This window comes from Scyliorhinus torazame, chromosome 3 (assembly GCF_047496885.1).
Source record: "Scyliorhinus torazame isolate Kashiwa2021f chromosome 3, sScyTor2.1, whole genome shotgun sequence".
NCBI lineage: Eukaryota > Metazoa > Chordata > Chondrichthyes > Carcharhiniformes > Scyliorhinidae > Scyliorhinus > Scyliorhinus torazame.
Genome location: NC_092709.1, coordinates 201,449,203 through 201,475,893, shown reverse-complemented (window position 1 = coordinate 201,475,893; position 26,691 = coordinate 201,449,203). Strand labels below are relative to the sequence as shown.

At 46.0% G+C, this 26,691-nt stretch overlaps 1 protein-coding gene across 7 annotated transcripts in view; it reads right to left on the bottom strand.

Moving 5' to 3' along the window:
• The window catches only part of dcun1d4 (DCN1, defective in cullin neddylation 1, domain containing 4 (S. cerevisiae)), a 138,899-nt gene that overhangs the window by 21,512 nt on the left and 90,696 nt on the right, over nt 1-26,691 (bottom strand). For all 7 annotated transcript variants that reach the window (XM_072496746.1, XM_072496744.1, XM_072496745.1 and 4 more), the window contains 2 exons: nt 5,435-5,539; nt 4,275-4,377 (listed from right to left, as the gene is read on the bottom strand). In XM_072496746.1, the coding sequence (XP_072352847.1) occupies nt 4,275-4,377; nt 5,435-5,539 (208 nt within the window). The remainder of the gene's footprint in view (nt 1-4,274; nt 4,378-5,434; nt 5,540-26,691) is intronic.

The following is a 26,691-nucleotide window of genomic DNA, read 5'->3' as shown; positions in this document are numbered from 1 at the left end:
AAGAAAATGGCCGGAAAAAAAACAGCTGGAGGTCTGTCGGGGAGTGGAAAACTCACCGCGGGGTCACCAGGAAAAATGGAGGCTGGAGCACCAGGGAAGGCCGCACTGCTTACGGCTGAAGAAATACCTACGGTGATGGCTGCGGAGTTTGAAAAGCAGTTGGCGCAGATTGCGAAATGCATGGAGACGGTGAGGAAGGAGATGAGGGAGGTTTTGAGTGTGCTGGTGGAGGAGGCGGTTTCCCCGGTGAGGACGGAGGTGGCGAGCGCAGTGGCGGAGGTGGGAGAGCAAGGGGAGGCGCTGAAGGAAGTGGAGGAGACGTTATTGCAGCACGGTGATCAACTTGCCTCGATGGGGAAAGAGATGCGGAAGGTGATGGATACTAACAAGGATCTGCGAGGAAAAATGGAAGACCTGGAAAACAGATCCAGGCGGCAGAATTTGAGGATTGTGCGGCTGCTCGAAGGAGTTGAAGGACCGAAGCCGACTGAGTACTTTGCCGCGATGCTGGCAAATTATTGGGGGAGGGGGAGGATCCCTCCCGATAGGAACTGGATCGGGCTCATCAGTCATGGAGGCCTATACCAAAGGCGAGTGAGCCGCCAAGGGCAGTGACTCTGTGCTTCCGTAGGTACAGGGTGAAGGAGAAGGTCCTGAGCTGGGCCAAGCAGAAGCGGGTGGTGCAGTGGGCTGGAGCACGTGTATACCAGGACTTTACGGTGGAGCTGGCAAGGAGGCGGGCTGCCTTCAACCGGGTGAAGAGGGCACTGTACATTAGCAAGGTGCGGTGCGGCATTGTATATCCAGCGAAGCTGAGGGTGACTTACAAGCTCAGGGACTTTTATTTTGGAACGGCGGAAGCAGCGGAGGAGTTTGCGAAAGCAGAAGGACTGTGGCAGAACTGACAAATTGAGGAATGGCCATGTGCCGATGTAACCTCATGACTGTATTTTCTTCTTTTTTGTATCACTGCGCGCAGGTGTAGAGATTAAAGGAGCCAATGTGGTATATATTTGGACAAGGGAAGGGACGGGACTTTCACTCGAAATGAGAGTTCTTTGGGGTGTAGGTGGATATGCGGGGTTTGTGTGCCAAAAGGGGATCTTTGGCCTTTCCTAGGGCCGGGCAAGTGGGAAAGGGACCCGGGCGGGGGCCTCCACGCTGGCCGGTTTAAACCGGCCAGTGAACAGGTGTGAGGTGGGGGGAGGGGCTGCGGCCATCGGAGCCTGGCAGAACAGGGTCCGAGTGGTCTAGCCAGGGTGGAAAGTACCGAGGTTGGGAGGAGGAGTTTTACAAGAGGCAGTGGACAGGAGGAGCTGGAGACCTGCGGTGGTGTGGGGGGGGGGGGGGGGGGGGGGGGGGGGGGGGGGGGAGAGAGAGAGAGAGAGAGAGAGAGAGAGAGAGAGAGAGAGAGAGAGAGGAGAGAGAGCTGTGTAAAATTAAGGGTGAAGGAATCAGTGATTCCTTTTTGCCATTTGTTTATGTAAACATGCGGGTTGAGGTTTGGGAGTTGGTGGGTAGATGGGATCGTTGTTATTATGGGGACTGACATATCTTGCTGATTATTGTTTATTGTTGATGGATGTAAATGTGGGAGAAAACGTGAAAAAGGAGAATTAAAAAAATCAAATTAAAAAAAAAAAGATAATTGAAGGATGCATTATCTATACTTTATAGTTTTTATACTCATCTTTAATTTCCCTACAACTTTTCTCCTAGTGTCTTTTCCACTAATTGGTGGCCTATAATCTAACCAAACAGATTCTGTCCTTGACCTTCCTCTCTCATCCACTGTCTCCAGCATTGGAATGTTCTCCTAAAATCATCAAAAGTGCCACCATCCACCTTTCTTTCCATTTCTATCTTTTTTGTATACCTTACATCCAGGAATACTTGGTACCGTGTTCTATTCTATTTTCTATCATCATGGCATCATGTTCCCACCTGGAGGTTTTCTGCACCTGTAGCTCACTAACTTTATTTACTGTGTTTTGACAAGTGCACCTACAAATTTGGAGCCACAATTGACAGCTGACTAAGCAGTACAAAAGCTTTAATTTTGAGTGTTGAGAACTCTTTATATAATTTTAAGATCATAAGACATAGGAGCGGAAGTAAGGCCATTCGGCCCATCGAGTCCACACCATCATTCAATCATGGCTGATTTCAACTCCATTTACCCGCGCTCTCTCCATAGCCCTTAATTCCTCGAGAAATCAAGAATATATCAACTTCTGTCTTAAAGACACTCAACGTCCCACCTCCTCCGCCCTCTGTGGCAATGAATTCCACAGACCCACCACTCTCTGGCTGAAGAAATTTCTCCTCATCTCTGTTCTAAAGTGACTCCCTTTTATTCTAAGGCTGTGCCCCCGGGTCCTAGTCTCCCCTGCTAATGGAAACAACTTCCCTACGTCCATCCTATCTAAGCCATTCATTATCTTGTAAGTTTCTATTAGATCTCCCCTCAACCTCCTAAACTCCAATGAATATAATCCCAGGATCCTCAGACGTTCATCGTATGTTAGGCCTACCATTCCTGGGATCATCCGTGTGAATCTCCGCTGGACCCGCTCCAGTGCCAGTATGTCCTTCCTGAGGTGTGGAGCCCAAAATTGCTCACAGTATTCTAAATGGGGCCTAACTAATGCTTTATAAAGCTTCAGAAGCACATCCCTGCTTTTATATTCCAAGCCTCTTGAGATAAATGACAACATTGCATTTGCTTTCTTAATTACGGACTCAACCTGCAAGTTTACCTTTAGAGAATCCTGGACTAGGACTCCCAAGTCCCTTTGCACTTCAGCATGATGAATTTTGTCACCGTTTAGAAAATAGTCCATGCCTCTATTCTTTTTTCCAAAGTGCAAGACCTCACACTTGCCCACGTTGAATTTCATCAGCCATTTCTTGGACCACTCTCCTAAACTGTCTAAATCTTTCTGCAGCCTCCCCACCTCCTCCATACTACCCAGATCCTCAGTTACCCAAAGGTTTATCTCTTGAATTTCCCAGTGGGCGGCATGGTGGCTCAGTGGTTAACACTGCTGCTTCCCAGCGCCGAGGACCTGGGTTCGATCCCTGCCCCGGGTCACTGTCTCACAGCCCCCACGCAATGTAAAAAATATGTGCAGGGTAGATGGATTGGCCACGCTAGGTTGCCCCTTAAATTGGGAAATTTAAAAAAAATACAAAATTAAAGGCTAGAGTAACATCAGCCTTTAAAAAAAAAAAAAAATTCCCCAGAAGGGTAAGGAGTTTTAGTTCAGATGGGCAGCATGGAAGCTTGTAAGGCTGAAGGGCCTGTTCCTGCGCTGTAATTTTCTTTGTTCTTTTAAATAGGTGAAATGGTATTGAAATACCTACAGTACAAGTATTATTGTATAACAATTATCAATACATCTCTCTCTCAATGTCTGGAAGATTTTCAGAAGTGTCTGACGTTCTGTGGAAGGTTCTCATAAGAGAAACATAAATCAGGAATAGAACCCCACTAGAGTTTGGAATGAACTAGGTCGTTATGGCGATCATTCCATCTGGTGTGTGGCATGGATTAATTGCCAAATGGTATTCAAAGCCAATTTCAAGCGCTCAATTTAGTAAAACAGCATAGAGTGCTCATCTGCGAAGACAACCTCTCCAGTACTCATCACTGGAATAAAAACAAACGGCTGGCAGGATAGAGAAAATAGTTGAAACTAGTGGTAGACCATTATGCGTTCATGCTAGTTAAAATAACAACACTGAGATGTAAAAGAAAGCAAGAGCATTTTCAGGTAGTGAGTTTTCTGTCTCTTTCCAGGTTGATACGAAATGTTCCAAGTTAAAAAACACATAATAAAACAGGACTTCCTAACTATTCCATCAGGACGATAGTGTATTCCAACTCCAAGATAGTACTAGCTCCAGGGCACTTATTATCTTTAATTATCTCTTTTAGAATTGAAGTTTTATATTGCTTTATTTCGAGATAAAGCTTTGGTGAACTACACGATGTGGTGTGGAATGCTGGTTTCCACCTGCAATCCAATCATATCACATTCTCGATCTCCATTTTACTACTATGAGGAGAGGCAAAGAAATTGGCTTGGTGCTTCCTGGGGGAAAGGGAACGTGTTAGGAAAAGTCATCACTGATTACTCTGTACACCTGCCAGCATCTGATGTCAGAACATCTTTTTTCAGCTGTTTGTCATTTCCTCAACCATGGATGCGAAAGGGGAAAAGACAAGGAGAAAACAAGGACAGTTAAAGAGATCCAAGTAATTTACTTACAAGCCCCATCTTCATCATAGTTGCTAAGATCAAGGTTAATTGTTCTGCTAAATTCGAGCACATTGCACCACTGGTCCTTGTTGATCACTTTATACTTTGATTGCTATGTGGAACATAACATTTAAAGATGCCATAGCATTATTTCACATGTCTTTATGATGCAGAAAAACAAACTGATTCTACTTTGCTAATATTGTGGCAAAATAAACAAGCTAGCATATTTTTCACCGTTCATATTTTCTAATAGCACCTAAATTAAGTGGTGTACTTCAGTGGAAGTGCAACAAGAAGATGCCATGGTGTTACAAAATGAACTGAAAACAGTTTTTGAGGTTTAAGCCAGGAATTCTAAAGCTATATAAAACCCATCATTGTGGGTGGTCCAAATGATTTTAAACATGGAATTGCTTGACATTGGCATGCAACATTACGGAGACATCAGCACAAATCATTGTGTTTTGATGTAGGAATATTACTCCAGTAGAAACGGGTGACTGATCACAGATGTGCCCAAGGTGACAGTTTTAGCCACATTACATTTAGTAGAAACGGCCTTAGTATACTTACATAATATACATATGAAGCACATTTCCCTGTATATTTAACATGTAAATTGAGAAATGAAGGAAATAAAATAATCACAATCAAAAACACTCATGCTCTCCCTGCTTTACTTCATTATTTTACCAACAAATGCACAAAAATGATAAGCATGCATATGCAGTAGGAATATCAGTATTAATGTCACATACCTAATGACAGTCTCTATAACTCATTTTTATTTACTCATCAGAAATACAATTAACCACATCTTGATTCCCAGTTGTGGCTAGTGGCCAACATATTGGGCAATGTTGACGTAGAAATACCACTTAAATGCATTTGCGAAATACATGGGGGAAGAAAAAGTAGAGGCGATATGGTAAGAAAGAAGCAGAGTTTTGATACTATGCAGTCAAATCTCTTGGTAAATGCTCAAAGTGGCTGGTCTCAAACAAAAAGGTCAGCCATTTGAGCAAGTTTACTGGGGTTGTTAGCAATTGCAATCTTCAGGAGAGGAGAATACGGAGGAAGGGTGAAATTTTATACATTTAATTTAATAACTTAACAATAATAGTGGCATAATTATTTACAACTCAAAGAAGTTCACATTTTAATACCTCAAGGAACTGATGGAAGGATGGAAAGAGTGGCCAGGTTTTTCCTAGAAGTAGTCCAAGCATGCATTTAGCAGTGCTAATCTCCAAACTGCGCTGGTCCTTTTCCTGTTGAGGGAAAATATAAACAGGAAGAAATATAAAGAAGTGCAGAAGAGTGCAAGTCAATCAGTCATTTAATTTTTAAAAAGGTGTCTGGCAATATTTAAGCACTGCCATATTAATGGGCTGTTTTAATACTTGCATTATTATATATGCACATTGTACTTGTTTAAAGTGCAGGTTTTGTGGCACAATATAATTTCTCTCTAAATGTTGCCCCAAAGTTAACTCATTTAGCTCCCAGACTTAGACCCATTCCTTAGGAGCAGGCAACATCATAGGCTGCCTTTGTAGTGCACTTCAATTATATCAACGGTCAATTATGCATTGGTGCTATCTGAATGAATTCCTCCCCCCAGTTTTAAAACTGTAGCCATCCAAGATTACCATCTGCAAAGGACCTTGGGAATTATGGCCAACCCAGGGCTCAGACAGATACAGAGCTTATGTGTATCTGAAACATAGGTAACCAGGCCTGACGAAACCCCCATTTCAATGGCCCATTTTCCCAGGACAATAGAACTCAAATCAAGCAACCGGTACAGCCACAGACTGATCGGCACCACACCCCTTACTCAGAAAACACAACTGCCAAGGTCAATGACCTCTAAGGACCCGCCCAGCTACCGAGGCATCCGCCCTTTATTGGCCGAAATCGAAGAGTGATCAGAACCCTGTCGAACTATTGGGTCCAAGGTTAAGGGCCGCCCCACCAGAGTCGCCAATAATGTTGCCCATTTCCATCCCAACAGCGTCGCCAATGCTGTTGCTAATATTAATGATAATGTTGGTGAACCACAAGCTTTCCCTTATATCGATCAAATGACCACACAACCAGTTAGTTAGTTCTAAAGATGGTTTATTTACATACACAAGAGTTACCTCGACATGCAAACACAATATCTACTACGAGTAAAACTACACCTATCAGCTACAATAACCTATACTTAACTTCAGGGTGACCGGCACTGTGCAAATGGATAAGGCCTTTCAGCCTGCGAACGGCACTTGCTTGCAGTCTTTTGGGCAGTACATTACTCTGCGTACATCACAGGCCTCAACCCAGTAACGATCTTGACCGAGCACACCCCCACGCAACTATTACTAGACGGTAGATTAAAGGACGGTTCAGTCAGCCAAATCAGAGCAGCTCGCTGGACACTACTGTTACAAGGCAGGGGCATTACGGTAAAACGCACCAAGACCCACACATTTCTGGCCAATAATCTCCAATAAGCAGGGACGCCCACTAGAAGAGATCTCTTTAAAATTGCCCGGCCACCTAGGTTCACAAACAGCAGAACTCGTAGCAATAGCCTATGTAGTTCAGCACCCCGACTCTTTTCCAACCCCCGCAGACATACACTCGGACAGCCTGTATGTGTGCAATTTAACAAAATTCCTGCCCCTGTGGGAATCTCGAGGTTTTGTTTCAGCCGATGGAAAACCGACTACCCTCTGCCCCGTTGTTAAAGCACATTCTCAAGACAGCCTCACATCGCACATGCGGTATTATTAAAGTAAGAAGCCATTATCGCTCATCCCCAACCGGTAATGTAAAGGCAGACGCCTTAGCCAAAGCAGGATCACGCCATGGTCACTTCTGGCAGCCACCAGAAAGCGAACCGATACACTCAGTCCAGGTTTCCCAGACCAATATCCCAAGCCCAAAAAGCAGACAACACCCGCAAACAGGTTTTAGACGGCAACTTCCCAGCCCCCTATGATAAATGGAAGGACGCACTGACTGCACAGGACGGCATAGTTTTAAAAAACAGAATTTATATGGTCCCCACACAGGACAGAAACCAGCTCATTTACCAACTTCATGACGGGCACGGACATCAGGGGATAGACAGTACCATTGCCCATTTAAGACCCTTGTGTTGGTGGCCCATTGTAACCCATTAAGTTGAGAATTGCCTTATCTGTGCACAGAACAATCCTGAACGTTATAGATTGGAGAGTTGGGCGGAGAAATAGCAGATGGAGTTCAATCCGGGCAAATGCAAGGTGATGCATTTTGGAAGATCCAATTCAAGAGCGAACTATACGGTAAATGAAAAAGCCCTGGGGAAAATTGATGTACAGAGAGATCTGGGTGTTCAGGTCCATTGTACCCTTAACGTGGCTGTGCAGATCGATAAGAGTGGTCAAGAAGGCATACGGCATGCTTTCCTTCATCGGAAGGGGTATTGAGTACAAGAGTTAGCAGGTCATGTTACAGTTGTATAACTTTGGTTCGGCCACATTTGGAACACTGCGCACAGTTCTGGTCACATTACCAGAAGGATGTGGATGCTTTGGAGAAGGTGCAGAGGAGGTTCACCAGGTTGTTGCCTGGTATGGAGGGCGCTAGCTATGAAGAGAGGTTGAGTAGATTAGGATTATTTTCATTAGAAAGACGGAGGTTGAGGGGGACACCTCATCGAGGCCTATGAAATCATAAGAGGTATAGACAGGGTGGATAGCAAGAAGCTTTTTCCCCCAGAGTGGGGGACTCAAATACTAGGGGTCACGAGTTCAAGGTGAGAGGGGAAAAGTTTAAGGGAGATATGCGTGGAAAGTTCTTTAAGCAGTGGGTGGTGGGTGCCTGGAACGCATTGCCGGCGGAGGTGGTAGAAGCGGGCACGATAGCGTCATTTAAGATGTATCTAGACAGATACATGAATGGGCAGAGAGATACAGATCCTTAGACAATAGGCGACAGTTTTAGATAGAGGATCTGGATCGGCGCAGGGCCGAAGGGCCTGTTCCGGTGCTGTAATTTCTCTTTGTTCTTTGTTCCTCAAAGAAAGGACAATTATGTCACATCCGGCCTGTTAATGGCCCTTGAACAAATTTGCAACTTGACTACATTGGCCCCCTTCTAGAAATGGTTTCAAGTACATGCTCGTTGTAATTGACACCTTTACTAAATAGAAACATTTCCCTCACGGACAAACACAGCAAAGGCCACCGCTAAGATTTTGACCCAACAGATATTCACACGCTGGGGTCACCCCCGCAGCATTGAGTCAGACCAAGGTCCCACTTCACCGGCAGAGTCATGCAAAATGTTTTAACAATTTTTGGGATCAGGCAGAAATTCCATATAGCATATCACCCGCAATCCAGTGGCATTGTTGAGAGAATGAATCGAACTTTAAAAGCGACCATTAGGAAGATGGTGCAACAGAACAATACCATGTGGGATACGGTCCTCCCATTTGCTCTCATGTTTATTCAGATCACCGTTTCCAGTTCAACAGGTTTCACCCCCCACACTCATGACCGGACGGCCCATGAAGGGTATTGAATATTTATTAGGCCTTGATCTGGCAAGCCCTACAGTAACCGCCCTCACCCATGAAAAAGCAGTCCAACAGTTTAGAGATAACATTAAAGCGGCACAACTCGCTACAGCTGTCCGATTAGGCACTAGAAGGAAGCAGAGTAAAGCCTGCTTTGACAAAACCATCCACCACGTGGTGTACACAGTCGGTCAGCAAGTAATGGTTTCAGTTTACAACCCCAGTTCTTTCCTCTCCCCCAAATTTGCAGGACCTACTCCATTTCCGACAAAGTGAGCCCCTCCGTGTACAAGATAATGTACCCCAACGGTAAAACTGGTTGGTTCCACATCAACCAACTCAAAGTCTACGGATCACAATGTAGCCACTCCGACCACATCTCTCTGGCGATAGGAGACGATTACACCCTGCCCATCGACAACCTAGTCCAACCCCTACGCCAACCCTACCCCAGTCATGCCAGCATTTATCCCTTGTCCACACCCACAGACCCTAACTTGTCTCCACTCATAGGTACAGACTTTCACCTTGAACTTGACTCCGATGACAGCGAGCGCCTCTCGGATTTGATTACTATTCCTGAACACTGGCGCGATTTCTCTGCCCCCAGTCACCCCAGCCCCTGGAACCACAATTTAGATATCTTTGACCCCTATATGCCCTCCCCCAGTCTCGGCCACAGCCCGACTACATTAACTTGCCCTCCACTGCCACCGCCCCTACGCCTCACGACAAACAAGCCACTCTTTGGCACCGCAACAACTCTTGCAGACTAGAAAGGCATGACGATTCGGACCATCCGACGGCCTACGCAGCCATGGCACAGAAACGGCAGACACGAGTCTGGCAACCAGGAGATGGTGATGATTCAGATATGGAGTCTCGTTTCGGTAATGCTTTTACAACACTGTTTGGTACAGAACCCTGAGGTGTCCAGATGATGAGAAAGAGACACCACCTAAGTATTAAGGTGTCCAAGTTCTGATGGAGCCTGCCCACCTTTTTCCTACGACATGGTTTTAATTCATGTCGCCTGAAGTGGGTAATAACCTGTCCACACCAATGAGTTGAGTCAAGTCCATTTATTGGCAAAAGCTTTTGGGAGAAGAGCCAGCACTCCGCAGTGCTCGCAGTCACCTTCTCGATTTCACAGTGGCAGTTCCCCTTTATTATACATGTTCCTCATTAGCTTGAAGGGGTTACATACATGATCAATTAGGTCCCCTAGCAACAATTAGCTTCCAATTACATTCCTCTGAAAACATTTGATAACTGATGTCCACAACTCCTTGTTTTCAGTTACAAGAATAGCAGGTATCTCAACAGTAAAGTTTGTTGCACTTTTGTATCAGAACTTTGCAGAATTTTTCAATCACATTATTGCAAGCTGCATCAGATCTTTGCAGAATCCCAATTACATTATTGCAAGCATAATTAAAACAGAGAGACCCTTAATTTTAACTTCTCCATGTACAATTTTTATCTTAACACGCCCGACACAAATTTACTCTTCTGATTCGAGGGTACGATGCTCTATGACAGTTAAAGGCACAAGTTGTCGGAAAACAGATCACTGTTCTCCCAGTCTTTGTGCCCAGTTTCCACATGACTACAAACTCTTACCGTCCACTCAGATAACCCAGGTAGGGAGTAACGGCACTAATCCCCGCCCTACCTGAGGACCCCAAATGCATCCAGTCAGTTAAGCTCGGGTAGTGGAGTAACGCCACTGACCCCCGCCCTACCCGGGGATTCCACCCATTCTTATCCTGCAGTGGCCCACATGTACCTCATGTTCCCACCACTTCATACACTCTGGAATGTTCTCTACACTGTCTTTGGCAGGCCTTAGTTTCACCTTCTCTGCTCTCCCTTTGGTTGTGGTTTAAAGAATGCATTTTGCCACGTTCCGTATGCTCACCCCTTCTTTCCTTTACCTTCCGCGACCCCCTGGTCGCTCCCCACCTGCTATTTACGGATGACACAATTGGGTGCTATATAGGCTGCTACACACGAACTACCTCTGAACCTTGGGCCGAAACTCTATAAAACTGGCCACCCTGAAATTCGGCTGCTTGAGATAAGCCTCAAGCTCCCGTGGTTGTGATTTAAGAAAAGACTGGTCGAAGAAACTGTCATCCCATTCCCCGCATCGACCACAAGCTGCAAGAGTCTCTGTACATAATTTTTTAAAAAAAATTTTTTTTTTTTTTTTGCTTTTCTTGTCTCTCCAAAATGGTATTTCGGAAAAAAAATCAGGGAGTCACACATGGTGACAATCATAACTGGTAATTGGAGTAAGGAGAGAAAGGCTAATAAAATGAGATATCAACCAAAGATAATAACAGATGCTATGCTTGCACCCCCAGGATTACACGGAAAACAGAAAACACAGGATGAAGCAAGGACTGCTGACATCGCTGGACTTCTGCAACTGCGCGCACAACGGGCTCATGTTACAAACCCCACACCAGCCCCGAACACTACCACCCAACAAACCACCACCAGCCCGGACACTACATCACACATAAAGACAGACATCGAAACCCCCACTTGGTGTGAAAATATTGCCAAATGGAACCCCCTTTCATACACAGTCGAGGCCCTTCTAGTAATTGCAATAATCTGCAGTGTCATTCAGACACTTCGACTCCGTAAATGGTGAGAAAAAGTCTCCCGCTCCCCGATATATAGTCCGAGCCCCCTTTGGAATTCAACAAAATTAAATTCATGTACCAATTGCTGCTAAGAATAAACCATGTACCTCTTTAACTTTATTAGGATTAAGTAGAAATGTGATGCTGCTGTTTTAAATTTTGTACTGTACATAAGTTCTTCGATATTCACCAGCAGCATGAGAGTAGCTTAGATAGTGTTAGCTAGAGGTCAACTGTGCGGATAAATTAAATGTTTTATAGTGACCTAAATTATAGTAACAGTCAGAGATGAATTAATTTATGAATGTATTAACGGAATATTAGGTAAATGTCCCAAACCATAAGATAGAGTAGTACCTTGCCTTGACTAAGGGTGACCGGTCCACCAAGGATGAACAGAGATCGATAGTGTGATCCACCACGCTTCACGTTCAGGATCAAGAGGACAGGATGTAGCCATCTAAGATGGCCACCTGCAAAGGACCATGGGAATTATGGCCAACCCAGAACTCAGATAGATACAGAGCCTATGTGTATCTGAAACACAGGTAACCAGGCCTGATTGAATCCCCCGCTCGTTTGCATTTCAATGGCCCATTTTCCCAGGACAATAGAACTCCAATCAAGCAACCGGTACAGCCACAGACTGATCGGCACCACCCCCTTACTCAGAAAGCACAACTGCCAAGGTCAATGACCGATAAGGACCCACCCAGCGAACGAGGCACCCGCGCCTTTATTGGCCGAAATCGAAGACAATGATCAGAGCCCTGTCGAACTATTGGGTCCAAGGTTAAGGACTGCCCCAAAGAGCCCAAAATCCCAGAGGGATAAAAGAGGACACAGCCATGTGTTCTGTCTCTTTTGGATCCGGCCTGTGCCAAACCAATTGTAGCAGGAACAGCCAGCCAAGTACAAGACCAATGATCGCTACCTGACGGTTGAGCCCAGCAGACAGAGCCACTTTCTTCGAACCAGCCAAGTGAAATCCAGATAAAGGCCTTATCCATTTGCACAGTGCCGGTCGCCCTGAAGTTAAGTATAGGTTATTGTAGCTGATAGGTGTAATTTAACTTGGACTAGATATTGTGTTTGCATGTCAAGGTAACTCTTGTGTATGTAAATAAACCACCTTTTGAACTAACTAACTGGTTGTGTGGTAATTTGATCGATATAAGGGAAGGCCTGTGGTTCACCAACATTATCATTAATATTAGCAACAGTATTGGCAACGTTGTTGGGATCGAAAAGGGCAACAAAACCTACTAACAAGATACAATACATGGACATTTTTAAAATTAGCAATGAAATTTAGTCTGAAATAATGTATTTTATGTCTAAAGATGATTTGAAAGAGGCGCTGAAATACATTGTGGTAAAATGGCCAACAGCCTGAATTTTAGGCCCGATACAGAATTGGACATTTTAAATTAAGAATTGGACATTTTAAATCAAACGACAGTCAGAACTGCAGACAGGTCTGATGGGAATTCGAACAGCCAAGCTCGAATGCGCTGGGACAGAAACAGACAGCCGGAGCAATCTGGGCCTGCCCTGTAAAGAAGACATCGGAAGATAAATCGGTCCCACTCAAATGAATTGATTATTGTGGATTGCCCACATTAAGATAGACTTTCTGGCACCTAGATTTCCCGCCACTATCAAAAATGGGATACGGTTACGTACGGACAATGCGACTGAAGATGGACCCCTGGGATTAGGTTCCTTGGTGTCCTGCAGACTTCCAATCAGCAACCTCATTGACTGTTGCGACCCCTATTGGTTTAGGGCCTGAGAAGCTTCTGGTTGGGGGCGAAGAGGGGTTTAGGGAAGAGGCATCCAGAGACCCTCCCCAGCGAAGATGATGCAGAAGACAGAAGGAAGCAGCTTGCAAGACCCATCTTCGCAGACAAATGCCCTGAGATGACCGAGACTCAGAGGATTGGACCTGCAGCTTGATCCAGCTCATTGGTAGTATTAAGAATCTTAAGTAAAGGAATAACTGTTTCATTGTGTTTGAAAATAAACTTGGGTTCAATTGTGAACTTGTGACTGTCCTTTGTTCATCTCGCAAATAAGGGTACCTGGGTAAAATGTTTTAATAATAAACTGGTCGAAGTGTCTGAATTTCACAGACAACATCCTATGCATTGCAGAGGAAACCAGCACATAGCCGTAGAGGAGGCTCAGTGTGCCAGCGGTGAATTTATTAAGTTGTTTCTTATCAAGCCACTAATAATTTGTCACACTCTGTTGATAAGAGAATAATTCGTCAGTTGAAACTTTCCAGTGAAATTTTACATTTGGAATACCCAAGATCTTTTATTGGCAGGTATTATTTCCAAAAATGGTCACCGTATGTACAGCAAGGATAAGTCAAATATTCCAGGATAAGATGTATCCCCCGCAGTATTCCTTTATTAAAATCACTAATCTGGGATTGTGCCCAATTCTGGAACTGTGGCAGCAGCATGTGAAGTCAACTCTAGTTTAATTTCTGTTTCCTGGGTTTCAAACTTCATTGCTATCCTGGGGTCCCTTTTGGTTGAGGAAGGGATCTCCTGATCCTGGCAGCCTTGGCTGCTGGAGGGTCAGATTGCCTAGGAGATCCCAATTAAATAGTGAGGAGGTAGGTAGAGCTTAATGTCCTTCAGCACTCCCTCATGTGCTGCAGTTACTAATGTTTGAAGCACCGAAGGAGTGGTTAGCAGCTCATGTATCCGATATACTGCTAGAGTGAGGTGTGATCCTCTCATTTCAGCTTTACTTTATCCCATTCTCCCCAGCTGCTGAGTAGTCACCTACTCTTAGTTGGGTGTTGAGTACTTTGTTCATAATTCACATCCAATGCTTGCAACTCAACAAAAGCTACCCTCTTGTACGGTCAGTGTATCAGTGGTGGGCAACCTGTGGCTGCTGTATGTGACCCATACAGGCTCTGAGCGAGGCCCATTGAGTCTTGCCCACGGTGTAGATGGGCAGAGGAAACGTGCCACCACTGAGTTCATTCCAGGTCCGTGATCGTGTTGCTATGAGGATCCCGCCAGGATGTGCTACTAAGAGGTTCCTGCCAGGATTGCCCTCTTACTGATGACGCCAGGATCGCGATGCTGCAGTTCCTGCGATTAGCACACTGGGCTAAATAGCTGGCTTTTAAAGCAGACCAAGGCAGGCCAGCAGCACGGTTCAATTCCCGTACCAGCCTCCCCAACAGGCGCCGGAATGTGGCGACTAGGGGCTTTTCACAGTAACTTCATTGAAGCCTACTTGTGACAATAAGCGATTTTCATTTTTCATTTCATTTCAAAATGTCCAGCGCATTCAGAGTACGCAAGCGCAGGGAGACAGTGTTCAGTGCCAGAGCACGTGGGGGAGGTTGTGCTTCTTGCTACTGATTTTGTTAGCTGTAATCTACTTTGCTCCTGACTAATGGTTCGATTTTTGTTGAAGTGGCATGGTGAGGAAGGAGAATCAAGAGTAAAATCAAGAAATGCAGAGGACGAACTAGCCAAAAAGAGAAAAAGAATCAGCGATGAGTGCAGAATGGTAGAAGAGAGCTGGTTATTTTGTTACTCAACAGCAATAGAGACCACTGTGCTTAATTTGCAATGAGGTAATAGCAGTTAAAAAAAAATACAATGTAAACAGGCATTATGAAACATACCGTCCCTCTTACAGGACAAAATTTCCAGTAGGTTCTGCCTAACATGCTAGATAGCTTTCAAATCTGAAGGAAACGATGAAAGCACAGAGACAGGTATTTAGACAAGTATTAAATGAGAATGATGCAGTGACTTATGGCTAGCTTTCCCCAATGCTTGGTTACTTGCAAAAAATGAAAAGCCATCTCAGATGGCGAATTAGTGAAAGATTGCATAATTGATTCTGCAGATGTTTTATTTGCTGGATTTAAAAACCAAGAGGAAATTATTAAACGTGTTAAATGTCTGCAACTCAGCAGGCACTGTGAGTCGCAGAGTGCAAGAAATTGCTGATCTGGCAGAACGGCTTTTCAGATCTGTACGTTCAAGTGAGGCTGAACTGTTGAATTGATAATCGCTTATGAGAAGCGATTGCACATTGCCTAGTCCTAATCGAAGAAAATTTGTGGAGGAGACAAATCCTACCAGAAGTTACATTAATAATGTAAGTGCAAGCGCAAATATTACATTTGCTTTTGCCATTTGAAGTTGTATTAATACATGAATATTTATTTAAGCATCTTCTGTAACTGGTTATCAAATATTTGGCATGTATCAAATGTATTTAATCTTATTCATAGGATTGTGGATAATGTAAGTGCTGTATTTAACTCATGCAACCCACAGACATGATGGAGGGCCACTCACGCGGCCCATTCACTAGTCTAGATTGTCCATAACTGGTGTAAATGGACTTGGTGCATTGAATAATATCTGCAGTTCATAACAAGTGTGCCCATGGTTTCAAGGTGCAGTTTGTATTTATTATAATGCAAGTTATTTGGGAATGACAATAAGTTTCCGCTTTCTGCAGATAAGAGTTTTTGAAATGCCCATTTGTAGAGGTTTACTGTATTAAAAAACCCACAGAATGCACATTTATAGGGAAATGTTACCCGACAAGAATTTCAAAACTGTAAAGGAGCATTTAAAACTAGCGTATGAAAAAACAAAGTGGCAATTATCTTTTTCAAAGACTGCTGCAGTGGGCAAATGATAAAGCTATCTTTTTTCCTGAGCTTTCTTCCGGTGCCACAGTAACTGGTATTATGAATGGTGAGTTGCAGTGGGCAAATACCCACCATTGAAAATAAAAAGCACTGCTCTGGACTTCCGGTGGTGGTATGCAGAGGGAAGATGGCTCCTGCCAGGCTACTGCATTTTTAGCCCTTTTCATTCCGTTTCTGGGGGTACTTTTGTTTAAATTCCCACCTGATCAAGGGTATAAGGTGCCTACATAAGGGAAATGTCCAAAGGGCCAGGGCAAAGAAAGTAGAAAGAAATCAGTTGACGGAGGAGACTTCTCAGGGCTCGTCAGTGAAGAAAATGGCGGAGGCCAGTGCTGCTGTTGCGACTCCTTCCATCCAATAACGGCCAAGATGCTTACCGGCATCTTGGCGGCTGAATTTGAGAAGCAAGGGCAGTCGATAGAAGAAACCTTGGCTCCCATTCGGTCGGCATTGGAGAAGGCCCAACGAGTTGGCGTCAGCACATGGCACGGCGATAAAGCGAGTGGAGGCGACTCTTACAAATGGGAAGGCCACACCACCGGGATGTATAAAGACTTTGGCGCTAGGTGGCAAGGTGGTGCAGTGGTTAGCACTGCTGCCTCACAGTGCCGAGGACCTGGGTTCGATCCCGGCCCCGGGTAACTGTCTATATGGAATTTGCACGTTCTCCCAGTGTCTGCGTGGGTCTCACCCCCATAACCCAAAGATGTGCAGGGTAGGTGGATTAGCCAAGCTAAATTGCCCCTTAATTAGAAAAAAATTGGGTGCTTATAAAATAATAAAATAAAGACGTTGGCGTGCAGCTGGCAAGGAAACAGGCGGGGTAAATAAAGCCAAGGCCGCCCTGTATAAGAGTGGAGCTCGATTTGGGGTGGTGTACGCGGCGCAGCTCAGAGTGACTTTGAGTCAATAGACTTTTTTTGCTGGACCGGAGGATGTGGAGACTTTCGTAAAAAAAAAAACATGGGCTGGGTGAGAGTTTATTGAGGTTTATGTGAGGTATGTGGATGTTGGGGGTGGGTATGTGGTTGTGGGGAGTTGTTAGGATTTCTTGTACATGTTTGCATTTCTTTGTTCTTGGGTAGGATGGCGGTTTTGAAGGTTTTATTTGGGTGGGGGGGGGGGGCTCAATGTTATGGGGCGTTTTATTCTGTGATATAATTATGGGAAATGTCTGGTTCCCTGTAGGAGTACCTTGTAATGGGTTTTGCTCTACTTCGAGTGGTTTTTTTTTTAAATAGTCATTATTTTTCTTCACTCTGGGCAGGGACCGCCTCGCTAGCTAAAGTGTTAACTAGCTAACGGGAGTGGAGCAGTTGGGGTAGCTGCAGCTCATTATTGTAGTTTAAATTTGGATAATGAGCTTAGTGTTTTTGTTTTTGTGGAGTTAGTAGAAGTAGAATTTAGGGTTTTTTGTTTGCCACACTTGTGTGTATGCACATTTGTTTGGGGGCGAGGAGGTGGGGGTGCAGTCTGCTGACGATGGCTACAGATCTTTTTGTTTTGTCTTGCTGGTGGAATTGGTGGCCATCTTGGGTAGGCCTGGTTCCTGTACTCTCGAAGCAGTTGCTGGATGATCTATTTTGGTGGAAATGGCTGACTCTGGATCGAGGCTGAGTGGGAGGCCCCCAATTCGGTTGGTCACCTGAAACGCAAGGGGGTTGAATGGTCCAGTGAAAAGGTGGAGGCTCGGCGTGGACCCCATTACGGGGGAACCACCGGTTCGCCCCAGGAAGAACAGGTGGAGGGTTTTCGGGGTGGCACAGGGCAGGGATACGAAAGTTGGGGGACCTGTTTGTGGACGGGAAGTTCGCGAGCTTGGGTGAGCTGGAGGAGAAATACGGGCTCCCCCCGGGGAACACCTTCAGGTACTTACAGGTAAGGGCGTTTGCCAGACGGCAGGTGATGGAATTCCCACAGCTACTGCCACACACAGTACAGGACAGGATGCTCTCGGGGGGGGGGGGGGGGGGAAGAGAGAAAGAGTGGGGAAGATCTCGGAAACTTACCAGGTGATGCAGGAGGAGGAGGCGGCCTCGGTGGTGGAGTTGAAAGGTAAGTGGGAGGAGGAGTTGGGAGAGGAGATTAAGGAAGGGACGTGGGCAGATGCCCTAGGGAGGGTGAACTCTTCCTCTTCATGCGCGGGGCTCAGCCTCATACAGTTTAAGGTGCTGCACAGGGCACACCTGACCGGGACAAGGATGAGCAGGTTCTTTGGGGGTGAGGACAGGTGTGTTAGGTGCTCAGGGAGTCCAGCAAATCACACCCATATGTTCTGGGCATGCCCAGCGCTGGAGGAATTTTGGAAGGGCGTAGCGAGGACGGCGTCGAGGAAGGTAGGATCCAGGGTCAAACCGGGCTGGGGGCTCGCAATATTTGGGGTGGCAGAGGAGCCGGGAGTGCAGGAGGCGAAAGAGGCCGGAATTCTGGCCTTTGCGTCCCTGGTAGCCCGGCGAAGGATTCTCCTTCAGTGGAAAGATACGAGGCCCCCAAGCGTGGAATCCTGGATCAGCGATATGGCAGGGTTCATTAAATTGGAGAGGGTGAAATTCGCCTTGAGAGGGTCGGTACAAGGGTTCTTTAGGCGGTGGCAACCGTTGTTAGACTTTCTGGCAGAGCGATAGACATTGGGCAATGGCAGCAGCAGCTCAGGGGTGGGGGGGGGGGGGGGGTTTACTTTATTTGTGTTTATGTTATTTACACTGGAAGGGTCTGAGGGGGTGTATACACCTGTTGTCTTAAGTCGGGGTGTTAATGTTAATTTATTATTTAGGTACGGGGGTAAAGAGGGGTTTGGGGGGTTGCTTTTTTAGATTGTGTTTTGTACTTAACCCTGTTGGGTTCTTTTTTCTTTCTCATTTTGTTATTGATATTTTATGAAAACCTTTATAAAAATTATTTAAAAAAAAAGAAAAGGTTGAGGCTGCAGTTTGGTTTCCATCCCAAAGAACAAAGAACGAAGACAAGTACAGCACAGGAACAGGCCCTTCGGCCCTCCAAGCCCGTGCCGACCATGCTGCCCGACTAAACTACAATCTACACTTCCTGGGTCCGTATCCCTCTATTCCCATCCTATTCATGTATTTGTCAAGATGCCCCTTAAATGTCACTATCGTCCCTGCTTCCACCACCTCCTTCGGCATCGAGTTCCAGGCACCCACTACCCTGTGTATATTAAAAAAAAAAAAAAAAAAAAAAAAAAAAAAAAAAAAAAAAAAAAAAAAACTTGCCTTGCACATCTACTCTAAACCTTGCCCCTCGCACCTTAAACCTATGCCCCCGAGTAATTGACCCCTCTACCCTGGCAAAAAGCCTCTGACTATCCACTCTGTCTATGCCCCTCATAAGTTTGTAGACCTCTATCAGGTCGCCCCTCAACCTCCATCGTTCCAGTGAGAACAAACCGAGTTTATTCAACCGCTCCTTTGAGCTAATGCCCTCCATACCAGGCAACATTCTGGTAAATCTCGTCTGCACCCTCTCTAAAGCCTCCACATCCTTCTGGTAGTGTGGCGACCAGAATTGAACACTATACTCCAAGTGTGGCCTAACTAAGGTTCTATACAGCTGCAACATGACTTGCCAATTCTTATACTCAATGCCCCGGCCAATGAAGGCAAGCATGCCGTATGCCTTCTTGACTACCTTCTCCATCTGTGTTGCCCCTTTCAGTGACCTGTGGACCTGTACACCGAGATCTCTCTGACTTTCAATACTCTGGAGGGTTCTACCATTCACTGTATATTTCGTACCTGCATTAGACCTTCCAAAATGCATTACCTCACATTTGTCCGGATTAAACTCCATCTGCCATCTCTCCGCCCAAGTCTCCAAATAATCTAAATCCTGCTGTATCCCTCTGACAGTCCTCATCGCTATCTGCAATTCCACCAACCTTTGTGTCGTCTGCAAACTTACTAATCAGACCAGTTACATTTTCCTCCAAATCATTTATATATACTACAAACAGCAACGGTCCCAGCACTGATCCCTGTGGAACACCACTGGTCACAGCCCTCCAATTAGAAAAGCATCCTTCCATTGCTACTCTCTGCCTTCTAATGACCAAGCCAGTTCTGTATCCACCTTGCCAGCTCACCCTTGATCCCATGTGACTTCACCTTTTGTACTAGTCTACCATGAGGGACCTTGTCAAAGGCCTTACTGAAGTCCATACAGACAACATCCACTGCCCTACCTGCATCATTCATCTTAGTGACCTCTTCGAAAAACTCCATCAAGTTAGTGAGAAAAGACCTCCCCTTCACAAAACCATGCTGCCTCTCACTAATACGTCCATTTGCTTCCAAATGGGAGTAGATCCTGTCTCGAAGAATTCTCTCCAGTAATTTCCCTACCACGGACGTAAGGCTCACCGGCCTGTAGTTCCCTGGATTATCCTTGCTACCCTTCTTAAACAGAGGAACAACATTGGCTATTCACCAGTCCTCCGGGACATCACCTGAAGACAGTGAGGATCCAAAGATTTCTGGCAAGGCTCAGAAATTTCCTCTCTAGCTTCCTTCAGTATTCTGGGGTAGATCCCATCAAGCCCTGGGGACTTATCTACCGTAATATTTTTCAAGACGCCCAACACCTCGTTTTTTTGGATCACAATGTGACCCAGGCTATCTACACACCCTTCTCCAGGCTCCACCAATTCCTTCTCTTTGGTGAATACTAATGCAAAGTATTCATTTAGTACCTCGCCCATTTCCTCTGGCTCCGCACATAGATTTCCTTGCCTATCCTTCAGTGGGCCAACCCTTTCCCTGGCTATCCTCTTGCTTTTTATGTACGTGTAAAAAGCCTAGGGATTTTCCTTAACCCTATTTGCCAATGGCTTTTCGTGACCCCTTCTAGCCCTCCTGACTCCTTGCTTAAGTTCCTTCCTACTTTCCTTATATTCCACACAGGCTTCGTCTGTTCCCAGCCTTTTAGCCCTGACAAATGCCTCCTTTTTCTTTTTGACGAGGCCTACAATATCTCTCGTTATCCAAGGTTCCTGAAAATTGCCGTATTTATCCTTCTTCCTCACAGGAACATGCCGGTCCTGAATTCCTTTCAACTGACACTTGAAAGCCTCCCACATGTCAGATGTTGATTTATTCTCAAACATCTGTCTCCAAACTAGGTTCTTCAGTTCCCGCCTAATATTGTTATAATTAGCCGTCCCCCAATTTTGCACATTCACCCTAGGACCACTCTTATCCTTGTCCACCAGCACTTTAAAACTTACTGAATTGTGGTCACTGTTACCGAAATGCTCCCCTACTGAAACTTCTACCACTTGGCCGGGCTCATTCCCCAATACCAGGTCCAGTACAGCCCCTTCCCTAGTTGGACTGTCTACATATTGTTTTAAGAAGCCCTCCTGGATGCTCCTTACAAACTCTGCCCCGTCTAAGCCCCTGGCACTAAGTGAGTCCCAGTCAATATTGGGGAAGTTGAAGTCTCCCATCACAACAACCCTGTTGTTTTTACTCTTTTCCAAAATCTGTCTACCTATCTGCTCCTCTATCTCCCGCTGGCTGTTGGGAGGCCTGTAGTAAACCCCCAACATTGTGACTGCACCCTTCTTATTCCTGATCTCTACCCATATAGCCTCACTGCCCTCTGAGGTGTCCTCCCGTAGTACAGCTGTGATATTCTCCCTAACCAGTAGCGCAACTCCGCCACCCCTTTCACATCCCCCTCTATCCCGCCTGAAACATCTAAATCCTGGAACGTTTAGCTGCCAATCCATGGCATCAACATCATAGTTCCAAGTACTAATCCAAGCTCTAAGTTCATCTGCCTTACCCGTAATACTTCTTGCATTAAAACGTATGAACTTCAGGCCACCAGACCCCCTAGGTTCAGCAACTTCACCCTGTCTGCTCTGCCTCAGAGCCATACTGGCCCTATTCCCTAGTTCTCCCTCAATGCTCTCACCTTCTGACCTATTGCTCCTGTGCCCACCCCCCCTGCCATCCTAGTTTAAACCCTCCCGTCTAAAGTTAATGCGGCTTTCCAAACATTCTGTAGGGATCTCTATAGATGAACCTCTGGTGGAGGCTTTGGCCATGGAGGAGTTTTTGGATGGGTTATCCTTCCCATTGGTGGAGATGGAGAGCCAGGAGGAGTTGAAATCCCTATTGGGCCCTGAGGAAATTATGGAATTCACTGGGTTACCTCCTGCAGGATGTTTGAGGTGAGGGATGCAGTTAGTGTCCCTGCTGATTTTACCTGCAGTAAGTGCTGCCATCTCCAGCTCCTCCAAGACCGAGTTAGGGAACTGGAGCTGGAGTTGGAAGAACTTCGGATCATTCGGGAGGCAGAAGGGGTCATAGATAGCAGCTTCAGGGAATTAGTTACACCAAAGATTGGAGATAGGTGGATAACTGTAAGAGGGACTGGGAAAAAGCAGTCAGTGCAGGGATCCCCCGCGGTCGTTCCCCTGAGAAACAAGTATACCGCTTTGGATACTTGTGGGGGGGGGGGGGGGGGGGGGGGGGGGGGGAAGACTTACCAGGGGTAAGCCATGGGGTACGGGCCTCTGGCACGGAGTCTGTCCCTGTTGCTCAGAAGGGAAGGGGGGAGAGGAGCAGAGCATTAGTAATTGGGGACTCTATAGTCAGGGGCACAGATAGGAGATTTTGTGGGAGCGAGAGAGACTCACGTTTGGTATGTTGCCTCCCAGGTGCAAGGGTACGTGATGTCTCGGATCGTGTTTTCCGGGTCCTTAGGGGGGAGGGGGAGCAGCCCCAAGTCGTGGTCCACATTGGCACTAACGACATAGGTAGGAAAGGGGACAAGGATGTCAGGCAGGCTTTCAGGGAGCTAGGATGGAAGCTCAGAACTAGAACAAACAGTTGTTATCTCTGGGTTGTTGCCCGTGCCACGTGATAGTGAGATGAGGAATAGGGAGAGAGAGCATTTAAACACGTGGCTCCAGGGATGGTGCAGGCGGGAGGGATTCAGATTTTTGGATAACTGGGGCTCTTTCTGGGGAAGGTGGGACCTCTACAGACAGGATGGTCTACACCTGAACCTGAGGGGCACAAATATCCTGGGGGGGAGATTTGTTAGTGCTCTTTGGGGGGGGTTAAACTAATGCAGCAGGGGCATGGGAACCTGGATTGTAGTTTTAGGGTAAGGGAGAATGAGAGTATAGAGGTCAGGAGCACAGATTTGACGTCGCAGGAGGGGGCCAGTGTTCAGGGAGGTGGTTTGAAGTGTGTCGACTTCAATGCCAGGAGTATACGAAACAAGGTAGGGGAACTGGCAGCATGGGTTGGTACCTGGGACTTTGATGTTGTGGCCATTTCGGAGACATGGATAGAGCAGGGACAGGAATGGATGTTGCAGGTTCCGGGGTTTAGGTGTTTTAGTAAGCTCAGAGAAGGAGGCAAAAGAGGGGGAGGTGTGGTGCTGCTAGTCAAGAGCAGTATTACGGTGGCGGAGAGGATGCTAGATGGGGACTCTTCTTCCGAGGTAGTATGGGCTGAAGTTAGAAACAGGAAAGGAGAGGTCACCCTGTTGGGAGTTTTTTTATAGGCCTCCTAATAGTTCTAGGGATGTAGAGGAAAGGATGGCGAAGATGATTCTGGATATGAGCGAAAGTAACAGGGTAGTTATTATGGGAGACTTTAACTTTCCAAATATTGACTGGAAAAGATATAGTTTGAGTACAATAGATGGGTCGTTTTTTGTACAGTGTGTGCAGGAGGGTTTCCTGAAACAATATGTCGACAGGCCAACAAGAGGCGAGGCCACGTTGGATTTGGTTTTGGGTAATGAACCAGGCCAGGTGTTGGATTTGGAGGTAGGAGAGCACTTTGGGGACAGTGACCACAATTCGGTGACGTTTACGTTAATGATGGAAAGGGATAAGTATACACCGCAGGGCAAGAGTTATAGCTGGGGGAAGGGCAATTATGATGCCATTAGACGTGACTTGGGGGGGAATAAGGTGGAGAAGTAGGCTGCAAGTGTTGGGCACACTGGATAAGTGGGGCTTGTTCAAGGATCAGCTACTGCATGTTCTTGACAAGTATGTACCGGTCAGACAGGGAGGAAGGCGTAGAGCGAGGGAACCGTGGTTTACCAAGGAAGTGGAATCTCTTGTTAAGAGGAAGAAGGAGGCCTATGTGAAGATGAAGTGTGAAGTTTCAGTTGGGGCGATGGATAGTTACAATGTAGCGAGGAAGGATCTAAAGAGAGAGCTAAGACGAGCAAGGAGGGGACATGAGAAATATTTGGCAGGAAGGATCAAGGAAAACCCAAAAGCTTTCTATAGGTATGTCAGGAATAAGCGAATGACTAGGGAAAGAGTAGGACCAGTCAAGGACAGGGATGGGAAATTGTGTGTGGAGTCTGAAGAGATAGGAGAGATACTAAATGAATATTTTTTGTCAGTATTCACTCAGGAAAAAGATAATGTTGTGGAGGAGAATGCTGAGCCCCAGGCTAATAGAATAGATGGCATTGAGGTACGTAGGGAAGAGGTGTTGGCAATTCTGGACAGGCTGAAAATAGATAAGTCCCCGGGACTTGATGGGATTTATCCTAGGATTCTCTGGGAGGCCAGGGAAGAGATTGCTGGACCTTTGGCTTTGATTTTTATGTCATCATTGGCTACAGGAATAGTGCCAGAGGACTGGAGGACAGCAAATGTGGTCCCTTTGTTCAAAAAGGGGAGCAGAGACAACCCCGGCAACTATAGACCGGTGAGCCTCACGTCTGTCGTGGGTAAAGTCATGGAGGGGATTATAAGAGACAAGATTTATAATCATCTAGATAGGAATAATATGACCAGGGATAGTCAGCATGGCTTTGTGAAGGGTAGGTCATGCCTCACAAACCTATTGAGTTCTTTGAGAAGGTGACTGAACAGGTAGACGAGGTTAGAGCAGTTGATGTGGTGTATATGGATTTCAGCAAAGCGTTTGATAAGGTTCCCCACGGTAGGCTATTGCAAAAAATACGGAGGCTGGGGATTGAGGGTGATTTAGAGATGTGGATCAGAAATTGGCTAGCTGAAAGAAGACAGAGGGTGATGGTTGATGGGAAATGTTCAGAATGGAGTACAGTCACAAGTGGAGTACCACAAGGATCTGTTCTGGGGCCGTTGCTGTTTGTCATTTTTATCAATGACCTAGAGGAAGGCGCAGAAGGGTGGGTGAGTAAATTTGCAGACGATACTAAAGTCGGTGGTGTTGTCGATAGTGTGGAAGGATGTAGCAGGTTACAGAGGGATATAGATAAGCTGCAGAGCTGGGCTGAGAGGTGGCAAATGGAGTTTAATGTAGAGAAGGGTGAGGTGATTCACTTTGGAAGGAATAACAGGAATGCGGAATATTTGGCTAATGGTAAAGTTCTTGAAAGTGTGGATGAGCAGAGGGATCTAGGTGTCCATGTACATAGATCCCTGAAAGTTGCCACCCAGGTTGATAGGGTTGTGAAGAAGGCCTATGGAGTGTTGGCCTTTATTGGTAGAGGGATTGAGTTCCGGAGTCGGGAGGTCATGTTGCAGCTGTACAGAACTCTGGTACGGCCGCATTTGGAGTATTGCGTACCGTTCTGGTCACCGCATTATAGGAAGGACGTGGAGGCTTTGGAGCGGGTGCAGAGGAGATTTACCAGGATGTTGCCTGGTATGGAGGGAAAATCTTATGAGGAAAGGCTGATGGACTTGAGGTTGTTTTCGTTGGAGAGAAGAAGGTTAAGAGGAGACTTAATAGAGGCATACAAAATGATCAGGGGGTTGGATAGGGTGGACAGTGAGAGCCTTCTCCCGCGGATGGATATGGCTGGCACGAGGGGACATAACTTTAAACTGAGGGGTAATAGATATAGGACAGAGGTCAGAGGTAGGTTCTTTACGCAAAGAGTAGTGAGGCCGTGGAATGCCCTACCTGCTACAGTAGTGAACTCGCCAACATTGAGGGCATTTAAAAGTTTATTGGATAAACATATGGATGAGAATGGCATAGTGTAGGTTAGATGGCTTTTGTTTCGGTGCAACATCGTGGGCCGAAGGGCCTGTACTGCGCTGTATCGTTCTATGTTCTATGTTCTAATGCAAACGGGTAAAGCTCTCGGCCCTGATGGATTCTCCGATTTTTACAAGACGTTTGCAGGTCAGTTGATCCTGTTAATACTGAACATGTTCAATGACTCCTTGCCCTGGGGTTCATTGACCATCACACTAGCACAGGCTTCTTATTTCTCTGATCCTGAAGTACAAGGATCCTATGGAATGTGGGTCATTTCGACCCATTTTGCTTTTGAATGCAGACGTTAAATTCTCAAAGATGCTTGCACTGTGGTTGGAGCTCTGCCTTTCACAGGTGATCGCGGAAGACCAGACAGGCTTCGTTAAGGTTCGGCAATTGTCAGCCAATATACGTCGGCCTCTCTTGTGCCCTAACCAGAGGGGATTGTGTCCACGGACAACAAAAAAGTGTTCGATAGAGTGGAGTGGGGAACATATGCACATGTTCTCTTTGTGAT